Source organism: Symphalangus syndactylus, chromosome 12 (assembly GCF_028878055.3).
Source record: "Symphalangus syndactylus isolate Jambi chromosome 12, NHGRI_mSymSyn1-v2.1_pri, whole genome shotgun sequence".
Classification (NCBI taxonomy): Eukaryota; Metazoa; Chordata; class Mammalia; order Primates; family Hylobatidae; genus Symphalangus; species Symphalangus syndactylus.
Genome location: NC_072441.2, coordinates 60,297,488 through 60,317,510, shown reverse-complemented (window position 1 = coordinate 60,317,510; position 20,023 = coordinate 60,297,488). Strand labels below are relative to the sequence as shown.

Below are 20,023 nucleotides of genomic sequence, written 5' to 3'. Positions count from 1 at the left end.
TAAGCATATTAGAGGCTACTTTAACAGCATGTCTGAGAGCAATTCTATCTTATCACATCCAATTCCAATGAAAGTTTTTGTAGAACATGAAGATTCTGAGAATTCTTAGTGAGAAAAATTCTTAGCAATGGAAACAAATTATAATGCGTCAACAATATTTGTATTGCTTTTTTGTATGAACTGTTGTAGAATGTATTAATTTCATTTTTTTTCCCCACAAATCTACTAGGGAAAATCTTTGGGTCAATATGAATGTCTCAGAGTGGTGTTTTGTTACAAGGCAAAGGGCACTGGGATTCAGAAGATGAGAGGTCTGATCCCTGTTTTGCCACTGAGGAGCTATCTAGCTGTTAATTTTTCTGGATTTTACTTTCCTTACCTGTAAAACAGGAATGCCAGATAAGAGATTTCTAAGGTTTCTCTCAGCTGACAATTTTCATCACTCCAGTGGTTTTCTCATGGCCTAGCAGCATCATAGTAAAGTTTATGGAAGGGTGATGCCTGTATATATGAGGCATATGCCATCTGGAGAATCTAGTGGATTAAGAATTCCTTGTGCGATGAGGAAATTATCCCTACATGCCTTGACTATGGACCTTTTAACTGTTGGTTAAACCCAAACTGAATTGAGAAATTATTATAAGGGTGAGGGGAAGGATCACGATATGCTTGTAAATGACAAATCATTCAAGAATAGCTTTTTATGGAAACCACTTCTTCTTAAGGATCCTGGTTCCATACCTTTGGGAAAATAGACTGAATTTGTCTTGAGGATCTGCCTGATCAGGCTCCAAAGACTATGTCTACATATGTAGTATGGAGACCAAAATCACTTATTCCACAACTGCCTCCTTTAAAAAATAAAATATCTGAAATGCCTTTCAATTGCTATTATTAGTCTGAATTTTCAGATTGTATCTGTGGGAAGCCTAGAAAATAATCTATTTAGGATAAATTTATTTAAGATATGGTGCATGTAAATAGAGCTCAGGCTGGGTTAAAAGTCCAGTTCCACAACTTGTACAATTCCTTAACTTCTTTGTGCCTAGCTTTTCTCATCTGCAAAATGGAATAGATAATGACACTCTCTGCTACTCATTGTTGTCAAGACAGAAAGAGTTAATATTTGCTTGGCATCGTAGTGAGCATTCAGTAAATGTTAGCTCATTCTATGTGTGGTTGCTATTGTAAATAAAAATCAGATTGCTGTACTATAAACAGTTTCTGACTCGAAGTAGGAAAATAATGTCTTCCCCTATTTTTTTCAGTATTGTTCTTAAACCAATTGATCTGATAAGTTAAAAAGATCTCTTAAGATATAGCTTACTTTAGAGAATAATCCAATTCTAGGGCCTCTATCAATCACTATTATTCAGAAAGCAATACAAATTATTTTGTAATACTGTGGACAATATTTGATTTTTAACCTTTAATCTGAAAATGGTAATTCCTAAATTTCTTTTGGTTTAGAACCACATCAGCTTAGAATATGAATCAAATAGGTAGTTTCTCCAATTTTTTTTTAAGAACCCACCCCCAAACTGTTTACATGACAATTTAGTGGTCGCACTTGAAATCAATTTTCATGAATGAGAAAAATTGAGATTTTGGCTATAAAAATTAGACTCTGGAAGGAAATATTTTCCTCTTCTGCACCCAAGGAAAGCTCACTGCATTGTAAGTTGAAGAAAACTATGATAGAATTGCTAAACCTGACTGTCTAGTGCTGACGTCCCAGTGAGTCAAGCTGCAAAGCAAGCTTGAAACAGAAAAATAAGACGGTTTATTTATATCAAGAAAGCTTTAGAGGTAGAGTTGCTTTAGAATATTAAGTTGTCTTCTATCACACATGGCATTTACTGAGCAGCTTTCAAGTCACTTTGTGGATGGCCTTTAAGAACACTGTAAAATGTAACTTTCCCATCAAGGAGAAAGTTTTCTGATTTTTTTCTAGTATTGTCTACCATGTAATATCTCATATTTTAGTTTAATTTATATAAATGAGAAGGTTAATTCTAATGTCATGGTAGAATGAAAAAAGTCCTAGTTTGGAAATTGGACATTGAGCTGGAATTCTGGCTCTGTCATTATTTAGATGCTTTAGGGAATTCATTTAAGCCTTGGCTGCCTGGTCTGAAAATGGTGAGGTGGATGAGTTGCTTTTTTATTAAGTTTCCTAACAACACTAATGCTTACATAATTTTTGGTTCTAAAATACGGCAACCTGTGAGAAATAGGGTACCACCATGATATGATATGCCACTGCTGAAAGGATGTTAGTGAACCTTCCTTAAACATTCTTCTTCCCTGGCATATGAGGAAAATATCTGGTGGAGATAAAATTACAAGGTCCCTTTGGGTTTACACAGTCACTGCTGTCATTCCTCAGGAAATCTGGAAATAGCATTTTTTTTATTTGAAAAAAAATTTTAAGCACACACTGCATTTGGGATGGAAATAGCATTATTGATGCCCAGAAAGAAATCCACAGGACTATCCTGGCTAATATAGTGAGACCCTGTCTCTACTAAAAATCCAAAAACAAAATTAGCCGTGCATGGTGGCAGGAGCCTGTAGTCCCAGCTATTCGGGAGGCTGAGGTGGGAGAATGGCGTGAACCCAGGAGGTGGAGCTTGCAGTGAGCTGAGATTGCGTCACTGCACTCCAGCCTGGGCGACAGAGTGAGACTCCATCTCAGAAAAAAAAAAAAAAAAAAAAAAAAAAAAAACGAACAAAGCAAAACAAAACAAAACCAAAAAAACAGAAAAGAAAAGAAAAGAAATCCACAGGAAACTCTAAAGTCCTACAGGAGAAATCCCCAGAGCCTTGGAGGTAATCTTACCATCTTCGCAGCAACGACCTACTATCAGAAACACACCATCATTAAACAGATGGGGAAAACAGAGTTTAGTGTGATATTGGTAGAGTTCTCCTTGAGATGGCATATCGAATTTTATTTTGTTATAAGCAACTATGTTGATGAAGAAAAATTTTTGGTTTACTGTCACAGAGTAGGCATAAGCATGCTTCACAATTTGCATAGCTAATTTCACGAACTGTTTCATGTTCCATAAGGTATCTGACATCCATACATTTTCCCTCTTCCTCAATATATTGAGGATGTTTGGTGGTAGAGGAATAGTATATTTTGAAAGGGGGAGGTCACAGTCCTCCATCCCTGTCCTCAGACACCATGCTTGTAAGTTCTCCAGCTGACAACACAATAAGGAATCCAGAAATGAACCCTGATTTTTCTCCAGGACTCTACAGTTCCCTGCATAGAACGGGTCAATTAGGGATCAACAGGTCTTCTAAGGCAGAGTGTAATGCATTGGAAAAAGTCTAGGGTAGGAGTCAATTAATCTAGAATTTTTCTTTTCTAATCTCTTCCACTTGGTATAATGTTATGAGTGTAGCCTTTGCAGCCAGGTAGGCATTCCTGGTTGTACTGCATTGGGCAAGTTATGTGGCCACTCTAAACCTCAGATTCACCATTTGTAAAATAGAATTCTGTAGACATGTGGGAATACCTCCCTACAATTACTTTTCCTAGGCAGTGGCGTGGTTAGTTGGACAGCTCTCCATTGATAGTCCAAGAAGACTTCAGTTAATACTCACATGCTTGAAGTAACTGGCACAGTACAGGAATTCATAGTTAACATGACTAAAGTTTCATCAAATGAAACCTTTTGGAGATCTTGGCAAGTTTTTGCTTAAGCTAGGAATTTCCTAACCCCACAGAGATAACTGGCAAAGGCAGAGATATCAGCTCACACTTAAAAAAAAAAAAGAAGTGGCTTGACATTGTAAAGTCACCTGGGAGAATGCTAATACATGATAAAGTTAATTTGCTCAAGGTGGGCAATTGTTGTCAATAAAGATTGGTAAACTTATTGGATTTTAAAAAAACATTTAAGTAGGAGATTATTTCAGCTTCTCCATTGGAATATTCGATTTGTTCTTCAGGATTAAAGAGGCAGCTATGTCCTAATGTTCATTCAATTTTAGGACAACCACAAGATTTCATGAATGTGAAATGCTAGTTACACAAATATGAAATGGTTCTGTGATGAGGATACTGGGTACATGATAGTCCCAAAGGCGTTTCATCTGGGACCTTAGCTTTCCTTCTAGAACATCAGCAAAGAGTTCAAAATTAATGTAGCACACCATGCAATTTGCCTATTGTTACACTAGCCTGATAATTTTTTCCTCATTACATAAAACCTAATTAGTTAAAGGGCTGTTCAAATGAAACTTTTATTTGGGGGATTTAGAAGTATTAAAGCAAAGGGGAAAAAAAACCCAAACAAACACTGCAGCTCTCTGTATAACATGAATGCTATTATTAATAAATCTTGGGTGGGAAAATGATTAACCTTGTTATTTTCTTCACTATCCAGGTTTCTACAATAAATCAGGACTGCACAAAAATATTTGGATGCTGTATGGAAAACAATTTTACAAGGTCTCCAACTGGCATAAAATGTTTTCAAGTATGAAAACATCTCTGGGCTTCCTCAACAGGCTGATAGATCCCTGCAGGTAGCACTTCCCTTGTTTAATGGTCTTGCCAATTAAATCAAATTAGAGATGAATTTTTAACTCTGTGATGAAGACACTGCTTATTATAAGATAAAACAGGACAATTAGCTATTTCCCTTAAGTGAACTGTTGTTTTAAATTGAATAAGTTAGGGGTGGGGGACAGGACAGGGATAGCCAAACACCTTCCTCAGTATTCTATGCTTCATATAACATCATGTCAGTCATTTGAAAGTAATTTAATGAAATAATCTAGAGTCAGGTTCACAAAATGTTTACATCTCTCGTTTCTTTTGTTTGTATTATTTAAAAACTTCCATTTATTTCAAAACTCCAAGAGTTCGAAATGGTCTTCCTTGATGTGATCTTTGTTTTGTGGATAGTTTAACTTCAACCTCTGACTCATCTGTCATTCGCTTTTGTAAGATGTGATAATTACCCACACAAATGTATTTGCATATTAGGCCAATTCTTGCTGGTCTAATTATGCTCTTTATAATATAATGTTTAACATAATTTGTGTAATCATTTGGTTTTCAGGACCAAAGATCAGATGATATATATTAGAAGGTAATGATCAGTTTATCACTTGAACAAAAACACCCACACCAAGCCAACTATTAACTTTGGATTATCAGCAGCAACAAATATTCACTTGGATAAAATCATGAATTTTACTTATAAGTGCATAATACACTTCATTAAAAAATGCAATCTGAAGGAATTCCTACCACATCAGGTAAAGTGAAAACATAGATCATAAGGCTCAAAGGCTACAGATTTATTTTGGGATTCATTAATTGCTGACAATGTCACCAGCATTTTTTCAGCCATGGCCAAAGCAGATCAGAATGACTGAGTTCTAAGTCAAGTATCCTTAGGATTATTGGGAAACCTACTGGTTAACAGATAGACAACAGCAGGTACGAATGACCTTAATGGGAAATTTGTTTCAAAAACATTTTTAGCAGATGATTGGAAAGGATGACCACTCTGTCCATGCATTTGAACCTTAATACAGGCTTGGCATTTTGAGATCTATACTGAAATTTATTAGGGCTCCAAAACCTTTAATCACTGTGTATACAGAATATGTATGTAAACTGATGGTTATATACATCAATAATCTACATCGATAATATACATCATTTATTTTCCTTGAGCTATGCTGTGATAATCGGGGTCTCATGGGTGTTACATCTGTTATAATGGTATCTTTCTATATAGTTAGTGGAATTATAGTCATTGATTCCTTCTTTGGGGTAATGCAAAAAGCACTGACAAACACCCATAACTTAGCTAAATATCCAAACAGCTTCCTTTTCTCTGGCTTGCACCTTGAAAACCCCATTCCCCTGCCCTCTGGAACAGGCAGTGTCGTCTACGTGTGAATTCTTGCCCTTTGGAGAGGAAAGGAATCCACAAGTGCACACAACAAGCACCTTATAAGCCCACAAAGAAGGAACTTTCAAATGCCATTAAAGCAGCCTAGAAGATACAATCAGGTTTGATGGTTTAACTGTAACTCTCTTTACCTTAAAAGCCAGGCAACAGGTAAGCTAGTCATGTGGGATGTTGAGTGACCTCTGGAAGCTCTTACATCCTGCTTGCTGGAAATCTGAGAAAATACCCATTGCATTCTAAGCAGAACATCCAGAGGCATATTGAAGGGAGAGTCCAAAATATCACTTTTAGTCAGAGGGTTTTTATTAGGAGTAAATTTTCCTAAGTTCTTGATAATAAAGGTTAATATATTTTTTTCAAAGGCACAACAAAGCATCCTTTCAGGTCACCACTGACTTCAAAACAAAACAAAACAGAAATTTCCTGATTTGGTGTGTAAAAGGTCAACATCTGCTGATGCTCAGATATGGGGGATGTGGTGGAGGCGGCCGAATGGGATGTCGAGTGAGCAGTACAGTTAGAGGGGCCATGCAACATACAACTGACACTCCAAACAGAAAGACACCCCAGCGCCAAAGAACTACTTTTCCATCCATCCATTTCTGAAACTTTCGACAGGCCAGATCACTATAGCAGCCTCAATAATCTGTGTCAGCTTGCTTCTACTTGCTTCCCTGTTGCACTAAAATGCACGTGCAAATGCAATTGTCAAGGCCTGAAAGGAGCACATTGTGGGGTATATATACAGTTAGGCAAATGCCAAGGGGGATACTAAAGCAGAAAAAGTAGACTATTAGAGCTGAAGGTTTTCATTTGCAAGTTTGTAACACTGATGCTGTTTCAACAAGATCACAAAGAGGATGCTGTAGCATTAGGCTGGTATCTCTAAATGGATGTGAACACTACTTCTATTTACAAAGTGGCCAATTTTCATGGCATTTACCACATCTAGCACTTAACAAATCAGTGTCCAGGCCTATTCACAAGCTCAAGTAAACTGGGTTGATTTATAAATTGGGAGATCTGACTGCGCATTTATAAGAAGCAGGAAGTTGCTTTATCCAAATTATCACAGTATTGCTTTTTAGATGGATGCTGGGAATCGCAATTATTCAATGGCTATTTACACTGCGATCACCCTGCCTGGCACAGCACCTATGACACAAGCCTGTGAGGGGGTGACACTACAGTGAAAATTCTCTCTGCTTACCATGCATAATCTTGCTTCCTCAGTAATTTATTTCTAATCAGTTACTTAGTAGTTGTTCAAAGATTTTAGCCATTAGAGATAAAGGGTGCAATATATAAAAAATATGTAAAATTTTGCTCTGTAAAGTTACTGGGCATTTTCTTAATGTGAATTTCAGGCTTGGCATGAGGGCATCATTATTTTACACATGAAGCAGGAGCTACACCTGGTTCTCCCATGATAGCTGGAAGAAAGTTCTTTGTAGTGATACTGGAGAAGTGTTCTATAGATGGTTGAAGAGGGGTTTCTCTTCAATTGCTTAGATTCATACTAAAAGACTTATTAAAGGAATTTCTAGTACTCTCACTCCCAAATTCACACATTTTTTAATACTCTTTCTATATCAAACTCAAAGCTAAGTAGTCAAGAAGACATAGATCATTGTATTTTAGGAAGGAGAAATGAATGTACAGATTCTCTTTTTCCTTTATCTCTCCAGAAGGACTACTGATCACAAACTTGCCTGTTTCAGGCCTTCACAAAACCTAAAGTTTAATGCATTAACAAAACTCCCTCCCCTTGGTTTCATGGACTTTTTCTTGGGTTCCAATGCATATACCCAAGGCATTCATTGGCTTTCATTTTCTGCTTTTTAAAATTATGTTAGACATCCAAATCCAGTCTAAGAGAGAGAGTTCAATTTCTTTGCTGGTTACTAAGTATGGATAAATAGGACTACTTATATTTTTGCTAAATGATGATGATTATCTAAGGAATTGCACCTGAGTCTAGGTAGCCTTCATTGGTTAATAGTCAGAAAAGTGATAGCACTGCCATGTTCATGGAGTTATGCACAAATAATCATTTTATCTGTGTTCTTGCCAGATCTGTGCAGATAATCGACACAAAAATGCAATTCACAAAGAAAATACCCTATTACATCAGAAATGGACACTGGGAAAATAGATCTGAGGAGCTGAACAACAAAGCAAAGCTAGCCTAGACTTGGTGTGGTGTTTTTTTGTTTTTGTTTTTGTTTTTACTTACTACCAATACTGGAAATACTGGGGATACCTGGAGAGAAAGAAAACAATAAAGAAAAGCTGTTAGCTATTTATTAGTACATAGCATCTTTAACTTAATATAAAAATCTTAGAAACTTGACACTTGATAACATTCAGACTATTAGGAAATTAGCACACACACAAAATACATGTGTACGTATATATGCATATACACATTATACACACACACACACACACACACACACACACACAATTTCCAGCAATTGAAACCATTTTGTTTCATTCTAGAACTCCTGGGCTCGTCAGAGTTGGGAAGTTAATACTCATTTCGGCATCTGGTCCAAGTAAGCCTTTTGACATCCAACATTTTGTGGTTCCCTATAAGGTTAATGAGCATTTGTATGTGGTTCAAACTAGATATTAAACCAGGCTTAAGTTATGGGTACAGAGTACCAAATATACACTCTATGGACCTGTGCAAATATATTCACATATGCAATAGACCTTTTAAAATGTGTTATGAGATGCATGTGTTAGCTGTTGAAAATCACTTGGCATTTTATTGATTAATTTCATATAACCATCATTTTTATTCTTTTACTTGTCAGATACGTGGATTAAACTGTGTAATAGAAACTTAATTGAGCAGAATAATTCAAGAATACATTAGGTTGTGCATATTGATCACGGACTTCATCGATTTTTCAGCTTTCACTTTAATTCACAAGTTGTGCTAAGGTAGAGAAGCCATTTCAGAATATGGCTGGACTTGGTATAAATGTGGACACGAATTTAGTCTGTATCTAACCCAGCAATATAGTGCTGTGGCCAATAGTCTGGGCTCAGAAGCCAGGCTCTCTGAGTCTGATGCTTGACTCCAACTCCTAAATTTTCACTGACCACATGACTTTGGGGCAAGTTGCTTATGCCTTCTGTAGCTCAGTTTTTTATCTCTTAGGGTTGCTGCAAGAGTTATATAAACTGACAGATGTAAATCACTCAGAGTATTGCTCGACAGGTAGTATGTACTAGGTCTGTCTTTGCTATGATTACTATTACTGTTATAGTTCATTCACCAAGCAACATTATGATAGATGCTGTTAATTAAAAGCCAGAGATTTACATCTTCACCACTAATTTGGGTAGGAGAGCATGCAACGGAAATCAGACAGAACTCAGAGAAAATTCTGCTTTACACTGCCTTGCTGGGTGATTTTAGGCAAGTCTGCTAGCTTCTTTGCACTGTTTCCTCATCTGAAAAAGGGCTAATAAGATCTACTGCATAGGGCTGCCATGAAGATTGAATGAGATAATCCATAAAAATGTCTGACACATGGTATGCGGCCAATAAATTATAGCTGTTAATGAGTTGTTCAGACTTGTTCTTCACATCATTGAAGTATAGTAACAGGTGGTAACTGTAAAAATCATTAAGGTTCTATTTTAGTATTTATCTTTGAACAACAGCCCTTGTTTTATTTTAACTAATCATTTTAGCTTGCTCGGAGATTTCTAGCTTTGTATTCTTTAAAATCAAAAACTATTTTCCTATTTTTTAGTGGGTAGGAGAGAATATGAAATTAAGACTTACTCTGATTCTTTTAAACCCTGGAAAGAATGAAGTCTTAATTTTAGTTATTAGAAACACAAAAATATCTTGATTTTAAATGCTCAGAATTTGTAGTGCTTCGGCTTAATTACTGATCAACCAAAACTAGAAATCCAAATTTCCATGTCGATGTTTTAACTCTACCCTATGAATCTCAAGCTGAACGTGATTTCTGCAAAGGACTGCTGAATTCCTGACCTGACACTTCAGTAGACTACCTTTGCTGCAGTGTGACAGTGACTCGATACTGAATCTTTTTTTTTTTGCAAATCCTCTGTTGAGTGAGATATGATGGCAGCATCATAATTTTAGTATCAATTGCAGAAGTTCCAAATTTTCCCATGATTGAAAATCCTGCTGCATTGCAAGGCACTGCTTGCCTGTTGTAATCCATCAAAGAGAATGGAAGTTGGGATGGCAGGAAGAGACTTTTCATGTGCTTACAAACTTACATAGTGCTAGAAGGGCAGGTATTATGCAAGGCAGAGATCTCAGGGTGTTTGGCACGACACAATGACGAACAAACCCGCAAGACTGTTTGATGCAGTATTTGCTGCAGCTGAATACTTTAGAAAGATGCAGAAATTTTTTCATCCTTTTGGGGATACCAGGGAAGGGGAGCAATGTTTGTTCCAAGTTTCCAAACCTCACCAAGCGAGGCTATTAGGAGATTCTGTTTTTCTCATGAAGATGTTTTCTATTACTTAACATTGGTTGCTTAAAATTCAGGCTGTTCCTCATTTTGTGGCTTACAATTTTTTGAGGTGCTGCCAGATGAGCCATTTTTTCTATTCCTCTGCTGTAAAATGGGAATGGCTTAGAAGAGATTTTTAAACTGCTCATTTGAATACAGACCTTTGAAGTTGAAAATGTCTGAACACCAAGGGATGTCCACTACTATATTTGAAAATATCATTATTTTTTCTAATGCTTCTTATTTTAATGTCCAAATACCTTGTTTGTGGTTCTCTACAGATAAAGAATTGAATAAACTCATAAATCCACTAGAAAGGCTACAGGTAAGCCAGGAGAAATTCCTCAAATGCTTGTGGGGATAAGACAGAAAGGGCTAGAAATGAACTGCAACAATTTATTTCATGAAAGGTGGGGTGTCTTTGGGGTTTGTGAGGAATGAATCAATGAATGCAATTCCATCTTACAACAAACAGTGACTATGTCTAAAAGCCACAGGAATGAGAGTCAGATTGTGCTTAGGAAAACTGTCTAGGCACATGTTGGCAGTTTTTTTAACATTCTCTGTGAAACGACAACTACCATGTAAAGAATATTATTACCTTCGAAACTGAGCTCAGAAGTTATTTATTTCCTTCCTCCTCCACATCCCTGGTGTGAGTTAGCTACTCTCTCCTTTGTGATCCCATAGCATTTTGTACAGGCCTCCATGATCAATTTATCAACTTGTTTTTGCATTTTTTATGTGTTTGCCTGACAGATCTGAGGGCACAAGTTCCATGTCTTGTTCCCTTCTGCACCTGTTGGATCTGCCTGGGACAATGTCTGATGACATAAAAGTTGCTCAACTTATATTGGATCAAAAATTTATTACTTATTTCCATGAAAGTTTCTATCATTGTGAAAACATCACTTTTTGGTCAAAGGGTGATTTTATCCCCCATAAAGTGTTCCACTGAGATTTCTCAGAGTTCAGGATTAATGGATATTAATTGTTAATATTAATAATACACATTGTCTTTGAACACATCCAACATTCTTATGACAAGAGTTAGGCAATATACAAATTCCTTTTACCACTTTGCCTTCCATGAAACTCAGAGCTCAGTTTGATGCTCAGCTGGGGAAACTGTTTAGCATTTAATGTTTGGCCTATTTTCTTTCTATTCTTTATCTCGGATCTTCTGTTTAAATTCCATTTTTTAATACTCTTATTTGTATTTGTCTTTTTTCCTAACACACCCAGGGGCAAGTGCAGACTTTGTGAGACATAAAATGTGTACAATTCTGTGACTTCTCTTTAAGAAAAATAACTTAACATTAAAATATAAAATTTTATATATATATATATATATATAAATTAAGAAGGAGTTCAGTGAGGGATCCTGAAGTTTAAGCTTCATTAGCTTAAATTCACCTCTGGAACAACCTCAAAAATACTTGGGAAAGATAAAGAGACGACAGGTAAATTAAAAAGAACGGAAGGAAGGAAGGATACTAGATAATTCAGAAAGAGTGATAAAAAATGAAAGCTGAAAGGGAGTTAAGACATCATCTTCTCCAGCCCTTTCGTTTTATAGAAGAGGCATAAAGAGATTCAAGTGCCTTGTCCAAGTCCATCCCTTTATAGTCAACATCGGAGCATGTAATTTCTAGTCCCTGTGTGAGGCACTGTTAAATTTGTGCAGAGGAAATGAAGCACAGGTATGCATGAGGTTTTTTTTGTTTTTGTTTATGTTTTTGACAGAGTCTTGTTTTGTCATCCAGGCTGGAGTGCAGTGGCTTGATCTTGGCTCACTGCAACCTCCGCCTCCTGGGTTCAAGTGATTCTCCTGCCTCAGCCTCCCGAGTAGCTAGGATTACAGGCACATGCCAACACGTCCGGCTAATTTTTGTATTTTTAGTAGAGATGAGGTTTTGCCGTATTGGCCAGGATGGTCCTGAACTGCTGACCTCAGGTGATCCACCTGCCTCAGCCTCCCAAAGTGCTGGGATTACAGGTGTGAGCCACCATACTCAGCCCTGGTGCATGAGTTTTAACAGAAGTTTCTGCAATTAGTACTAGTTTAATAATAACACTTCTTCTAGAATAGAAATGTCACTTCAACCACAGAAATACATAAGTGTTGAGTAAGCCAAAGGGCTATTATGCTACCATATGCTGAAAAAACGAGAAAGCACTTGTCTTGCAGGTACTTGCAATTATTCTTTCCTCAATCAGCCCTTCCTTCTCCCACTTATGTTTGTTTTAAAGATATTCTGCTGCAATTAGGGGGGTGAGAACCTAGTAGAATTACCCAATATAATAATGTGATGTTTTCTTCTTTTTAAATAAGTTTACTACTCCCCCAACCAAGTAAATAGCTTAAGGGTACACTGTTATGCTTAAGGAAGTCAAAATGATGATTTCGAAAATAAATACCCTCCTCTTCAGAAGCTGATTAATACAGTGCTAAAAGCCATAACTCCTTTTGAGAATCAATGGAAGATTCAGCGGCTTTTCATCAGGAAGGAAGCAGAAGGGATAAGGATTTGGCATGCTTCAAATTGAGAGGAAAAATTACCACTGTTGTGATAGATGGTTTGAAAAACCCATCAAGTAGGTAACTAGATCTCTTAGCCAGAATGCAGCCATCAGGAACTCTAACTCCAAAAAAACTTCATCAGGTTGAAGAAAAGGCAGATAATGAGTAAGAAAACATTCTGCAGATTCATTTGTATTCCAGAGGAATTACTTCCAATGTTCTTCCAGTCCTGGCCCCTAGTATAAACTGCTCTTGATAGGAGATGCAGTGAGTTGTCTCCCAGGAACTTGAAAGTGAGGGAAATAAGATCACCTTCAAAGGAGTATGCTGTGAAATGATCATATAAATGATCCAAGCAGAAATGGCTACAGTCATCTTACAGCAGTAGCAGAGCTTGGGGCCTGAGTGTGTGTGGCAGACTCAACAGAGGTGACATTAACCTGACTTACTATGTTAGCGTATCTGAAGAGTGGAAGAACTAGCTAATCAGAAGGTGGAAGCCTCATAAAAGGAGCATCCTGACACATATGGTGACAGTACCGTCCTAGCATGGTCTCAAGAGCGGGAGTGGTAACCTACAAACTTTCAGACCTTCAGTGTCCTGTTGGCATGTAGAGGGCTGACCCTGAGGCAGGATGGATGGGTCAGGATGTTTCAGCCTGATGTTATTAACATTCAAGTCATTTAAATTTCCTGATCCCATGCTCACCAAGCAGCCTCCTGATTATTATCTGGCTCTGCACATAGACTTAATTACAGGAAAGAGAATACACTGGCCATAAGGACTTGAATATTCTGAACACCATGACAGTTATTTCATACTATGGTTGAATAGACAGGCAGTTGGCCACAATATATGTCCCTACATAGCTGCTGTCTCCAAGGGGAGAATTTGCTGCTTATGTGCTGGGTCTCAGGGAAAATATAATGACTATAGCAGGTAATTGCACTGCTGCTTACTACGTGGCTGGCACTGTCTAAATGCCTTACATGTACTAATTCATTTAATTTTTATGACCATCCTATGACGTCAATAATCAGGCTGATTTTACAGATGGAGGAAACTCGAAACACATAGAAGCTGAGTAACTTGCCCAAGGTCATCTCAGTCTGTTGGGAAGGAAACTTGAGCCCAGAGTCCAGGTACCAGAATTCAGGCCCACAGCCACCGTTCTATACTGTCTTTCCATTTATTTCAGGCCCTGATCTTTATTATTCAGCCCTCAAATTAAAAAAAAAAAACTATGAAAATTAAAATTTTTTTCAAAATGTACCTGCAATATGACCTACTGTGATCTGAATTAACTTGGTGGCAAAACTGTACCGAACTGGTGTGAGGGTATTATTTGTAGTCTTACTTCATCCCAGTTGCTGAGAATAATCATGTTTGCTGTAGAAATATTAAAATGTTTGATTAAGTGGTGTTGCCTAATATTCTGCTGTGGGTATTGTTGTAATATATGTGCACTGTATTACCTTTGTAAAATCCTAAAGATGTTGAATTCCAAATCATATGTGGTCAGATGAGGGACCACAGACCACAGATCAGTGGTTGTACCTGAATAACTTGGTATTCTGGTTTTCAATACTGGGCCTACAGCTTGGTCATACACATATGTGGAAGAATCTCTCTTACTGCGCTGACAAAATTAGGGTTCTGAGCCTGAAAGGCTGGTAGTCAAGCCACCCAGGTGGTGAATAACCCTCGGGGAGGCCTGTGAAAACCCGCCATCCGATATGCTATCTAGATGGTTCGATTGGCCATGAGCACCAGTAAGACTTTTTCCCATTAAAGTTCCTCCAAGAACTCAGATGGTCTCTCCTGTAGGAGACTGAAGACGCTTGTGTTGGAACTGGTGAACTGTGAAGGCCACATATTCCAGGAGATACAAGAAGATCAATGGGAAGCCAGTGTAGCCATGTGCACATCACAGGGCTGTTAGGTTTACTTATCCATTCACAAAAATAATTCCACAAATGGGCTGGGAGTGGTGGCTCACACCTGTAATCCCAGCACTTTGGGAAGCTGAGGCAGATGGATCACCTGAGGTCAGGAGTTCGAGAGCAGCCTGACCAACATGGTGAAATCCTGTCTCTATTAAAAACACAAAAAATTAGCTAGGTGTGGTGGTGGGCACCTGTAATCCCAGCTACTTGGGAGGCTGAGGCGGGAGAATCACTTGAACCTGTGAGGCAGAGGTTGCAGTGGGCCAAGATCGTGCCATTGCACTCCAGCCTGGGCAACAAGAGCAAAACTACATCTCAAGAAAAAAACATATTCCACAAACGTTGATGAAGACCAAGAATAAAACATGGACCTATTCTTAAATTTTTCACATTTTAGTTCCTATAATGAGACAGACCTAAGTTTAAATCTTGCTCTGTCATACATTAGCTATGGGACTTTGGAACAACTTAACCTTTCTGTGTCTGCATTTCCTTATCTGTAAAATGAGGATAATAATAGTACATATCCCCTGGGGTTGTTGTGGGGATTTAAACCAATAAAGAACATAAAGTACTTTATGAAGTGTAAAAGCCTGTAGTAAATTTAATAAATGGTAGCTATCATTATTATAATAATTTCGGTTAAAGATAGTTGACCAGTTGTAAATCTACACACATTATCAATATTTGAGAGAGAGACGGAAGTAATTGATTTTGCATAGGAGAGTCTAGGTAGGCTTCAATGAGGCATTGAGGAGAAGTCTTGAAAAATGAGCAGAATTTCAATATAGAGTGAAGAGAAAAATGCTTTAGGGGAAAGAAATGAATTTAGTATCTAGTATATTGACTTTGAGATCTTTACTGACAGCTGAAAAATTTTTCTGAATTTATTAGAAAGATTGAAGTTAGAATTGGTTGATTACTACTAAATCAATAATACTAAGATCTAAAACCACAAGAATAGGCTAGAATGTCAAGAAAAAATTGTAGACTGAGAACAGGTGGGGTGGGGAACATGGAGATTTAAAAGACTAATAGAAGGGGAATCTTTGAAGGCAGAAAAATAACAGGCATAGATGAAGGAAGAGGGCAGGTTTAGAGAAAACTGACTTGTTCAAATAGGCATTGAAATGGAGCCTAAATCCCAGTGGAGAACAGAGAAAGTCATTCAAATTTAACTTGATCAGCAATACAGTGCAATGTGCAGTCCTCAGAGTCAAGACCCACCTGGATTCAAATCCTCCCTTTAACCCTTTCTAGCTGTGCAAACCTTAAACAAGATCTTTTTCCTCTGAAATCACAATATTCCATGTGTTTAAAATTAAAATAGTAGTATTTGCCTTGTAAGACTATTTTGAGTTTAGAATGGACTAATGTATATAAAGCACTTAGGAAATGTCTGGATAAAGACACATACATGTGTACACCTGGGAAAATATAAATTGGTCAATGCAAACTTGATACCAGAAAAAATAATAGAACAATCATCAAATTACTTTCCGTCACTCAGAGGACCCCTAGATATTGTGTAACAATTCAAGCTAGATTTATGAACAAATAATGTCAAAGTCAGACCAATTTGATTTTCTTTCTTTGAAGAATATTAGACCATGTGAGTAAGAGAAAAGGAAAAGACTGAATACAGCTGAACTAGCTCAGTTTTCTGTCTATCTCCATAACATTTCTATGGCTAGGCTACAAGAAACTGTTTAGCTCAGCATGTCCCCATAAGAGTGTTTTATAGAAAGTTATTGAATGGTCCATGAAGCAAATGAGTTTGGGAAACACTGGGTAAAATGGGTTGCTTTATTGTAGGACTTCTCAAATGTTTCTATTATAGTAATGTAATATGAATAGTCAGTATAGTGTACAGCATTTTTCAGACTTATCTGGCCATGGAGTGATTTTATGGGTCATAGAACATAGCCAGAGAAGGAGAGGTAAGGTATAATATTATATTTGCTGAAGTTATGATTCCTACATAGTGATTATTAAGTTTTTAGCATCTATATATAGAAAAACATGTGTTATTCCATAGGGATCAGAGTTTAAAGAGTTATTTAATACTTTTATTCATGAGCTGGACAATGGGGAATCAAGAGAATCATAATTAAGCATGAAGTTGGACAGAATTGCTATTACTTGGAAGACAGAAATAAAATTCAAAGGACATCCAAAATAGAATTCTATCAAAAAAGAATGAAGATCAATAAGGAGAAGAAAAATGTCTTTTCTATAAAACATAAGCTTTGTAGAAAAAGAAAGAAAAGATTTTGATATACATGTGCATGGCTTTAAAAGTCCAAGAAAACACACTGGGTCTTGAATAAAAGCATGATGAATAAAAATATCACAAAAGTTACTCTGCCTCTGTCAAGTTTATTGTCATGAAAAGCATAGGGAAATGTGGTGTGTCTCACAGACTGGGGTGGCTATATTTTAGAATGTTGGCCTTCTGCACACTTTTGCTTAGCTCTACATGTTTCATACAACAGCGGTCTTGAACTGCTCTAGAATAGAGGACCTCCAAAGCCAAATGACTCCCAGCAAGGTCCCATCTACGGTATCCCTGAGTGGTGGGCTGAGTGTCTTGGGGAAAAATCTTGTCATTCCCTGATTTAATTTAAGACCTCCTAGTTGTTTTGTTAAAACTTGTGAAGGTGAACAGACACTGATCATCCTATTTGAAAAATATCCTGGCTACTTGATATTCTGCTAAATCTAGAGATTATCCAGGGTGAGTGGCATTTCTAGGTCCCCAAAAAGTTGATTTTGAGGGAACAGAAGTTGTAGCTTTTGTGTTCTTATGTTAGGTGATGATATATCCTAAGTATCCCTCATAGATAACTGACTTGTAACGTACCCACTAGAGTCATGTGAGTGTGTGTGTACCTGTATGCATATGTGTAAGAAAAAGCCAATATAAATTGAGAATCATAAAACTGCTGAAGGTCCTGTGCTGGGCTGGAAGTACTACACTAATGAATTAGAGGACTTCCAGAGCAGGCAACCAGGTAAAGGACACGAAAACTTTAGCGCATAAGAATTGGAGTCGGCCAGGCCTGGTGGCTCAAGTCTGTAATCCTATCACTTTGGGAGGCCGAGGTGGGCGGATCACGAGGTCAGGAGTTCAAGACCATCCTGGCCAACATGGTGAAACCCTGTCTCTACTAAAAATACAAAAAAATTAGCAGGGCGTGGTGGTGGGCGCCTGTAGTCCCAGCTACCCAGGAGGCTGAGGCAGGAGAATGGCTTGAATCTGGGAGGTGGAGTTTGCAGTGAGCCGAGATGGTGCCACTGCACTTCAGTCTGGGAGACAGAGCCAGACTCTGTCTCAAAAAAAAAAAAAGAAAAAAACAAAGAATTGGAGTCAATAATGGTTAACCTGGGGAAGAAATAAAGCCAGGGTCAATATACTTCCTTTACTACTTAAAAAGAAAAAAAAAAAAAGGTTTGATAAGAAGTAACTTTTATACCAGTTAAAACTGTCCAACAATGGACAAGACTGTCTCATGAAAAAAACTAAAAATAAATTATTTTTTGAATGCTTATTTTGTGACAGGTGTTAGACTAAACACATTACATGCGTTAGCTTAGTCAACCATCTAAAAATCCACAGGAGGTAATAACTGTTATTATCATCACATTAGAGATGGGAAACAGTGTTGGAGAGGTTAGCTTACTTTTTCAAGGTCACACAGCTAGTAAATGGAGAAACTGGGATTCCAGCCTGGAGTCTGTGCACTAAACTACTAAATTGCTTACTTCCATCCTCAGATGCTTTAAAGCACAGTCTGATGTGTCAGAGATTTAGTCAAAGGGGTTATTCCCATTGCAAGACTGGACCACTGCAGATCTGCAGATAGTTTCTAAAACCTTCATCTAATTTCTGCCATACTGATGATTGGAATATTGAATTGAACCCCTTTGGACACTGGGTCCATCCATCACCTGCCTATTTTAACATTGGTGAGGAAGAACATCCAAAAAGTATAGAGAAAACCAGTAAAACTATGGGATAGGTGGACAATTGGACCTACAAGGAAAACTGAAAGAAGTTTCATTCCTTTGGTCAGAAAGTGACTTGGTGATCTTTAATATGCAAAGGATTAGGGGTGTATAAGTCATTTCCATGATGATTATAACAAGAAATCAATTTCAATGCGAAAGCTTGGATGAAACAAGAAAGTCTTTCCAGTGAAAATGTCTTGAAATAAAAACTTCAAAGTACAGTTATGGGTAGAAGAACAAGGTCATGTTAGAATAGAAGCTGAGGCCTTCAACAGCAGCCTTCCCCTGCTGCCTCTCCAGTGGCCTTGGCAAGTTGACCTGCCCTGAGGACAAGCCAGAATGCCAGGAAGTGTTTGTGAATGTCACACTCTTCCAGCCTTTTCTACTAAAGAAGGAGCAGACATTAAAGAGGAAATCTGAGCCATTTTCATTTTAGGAAAGCTTTAAACTAAATTTGACAACCGCGTTCATAGGAGTTCTGAGGTAGCCAGCCACAGGGTATTGCAACAAATAACCTTGCAAGATCCCTTCCAAATTCATGAGTCTATGGCCCTCAACAATTGAGGAAAGGCCACAGAGTCTCCATTAATAAAATCACCTTGAAACATCCACGTTTCTGCTCAACAGAGCATTAATGTGTTAATTTTAGGAGCAAGAAGTCAGTTTTCTTCTTTTAACACTGAGAGCAACTGAATACGCTTACAAAGAGGGATTTTTTTCAAACCTTTTGAAGGATTTCTTTCTGCTTCATAGAAATGTTATCATAATTTCATGCCCCCATACTTCATGGCTTGTTACTTGGTCCATTACTCTTACATTTAACTTGATAAAGTCCTGGTTGCTATGATATTAGTTCTTAGGTGTGGTTTCTCACAGCTGCTGCTTTGAAGTGCCTGATAACATTCTTACCCTTCTAGGGAACCAGCGGCTTCTCAGGTTCTGATTCTCTCGGGCTCACTGTCCTGCTGCTTCTATTAGTTCTCACTGAATGGGGACATTCTAATCTCCCCCTTTCTCTACTTTTTAAAGAGTGCAAACCTTGGGCTGTTGCAGGTAGTTAATTGGTCCATCCATGG

At 37.6% G+C, this 20,023-nt stretch overlaps 1 protein-coding gene and 1 long non-coding RNA gene across 10 annotated transcripts in view; one reads left to right on the top strand and one right to left on the bottom strand.

Moving 5' to 3' along the window:
* LOC134733762 (uncharacterized) overlaps positions 1-12,244 on the top strand; it is a 72,564-nt gene extending 60,320 nt beyond the window's left edge. Inside the window, exon 4 of the long non-coding RNA XR_010117366.1 lies at positions 4,404-12,244. This is a non-coding gene — a long non-coding RNA (uncharacterized lncRNA). The remainder of the gene's footprint in view (positions 1-4,403) is intronic.
* NTNG1 (netrin G1) overlaps positions 1-20,023 on the bottom strand; it is a 347,869-nt gene that overhangs the window by 67,403 nt on the left and 260,443 nt on the right. For all 9 annotated transcript variants that reach the window (XM_063624384.1, XM_063624386.1, XM_063624388.1 and 6 more), the window contains exon 5: positions 8,185-8,211. In XM_063624384.1, the coding sequence (XP_063480454.1) occupies positions 8,185-8,211 (27 nt within the window). The remainder of the gene's footprint in view (positions 1-8,184; positions 8,212-20,023) is intronic.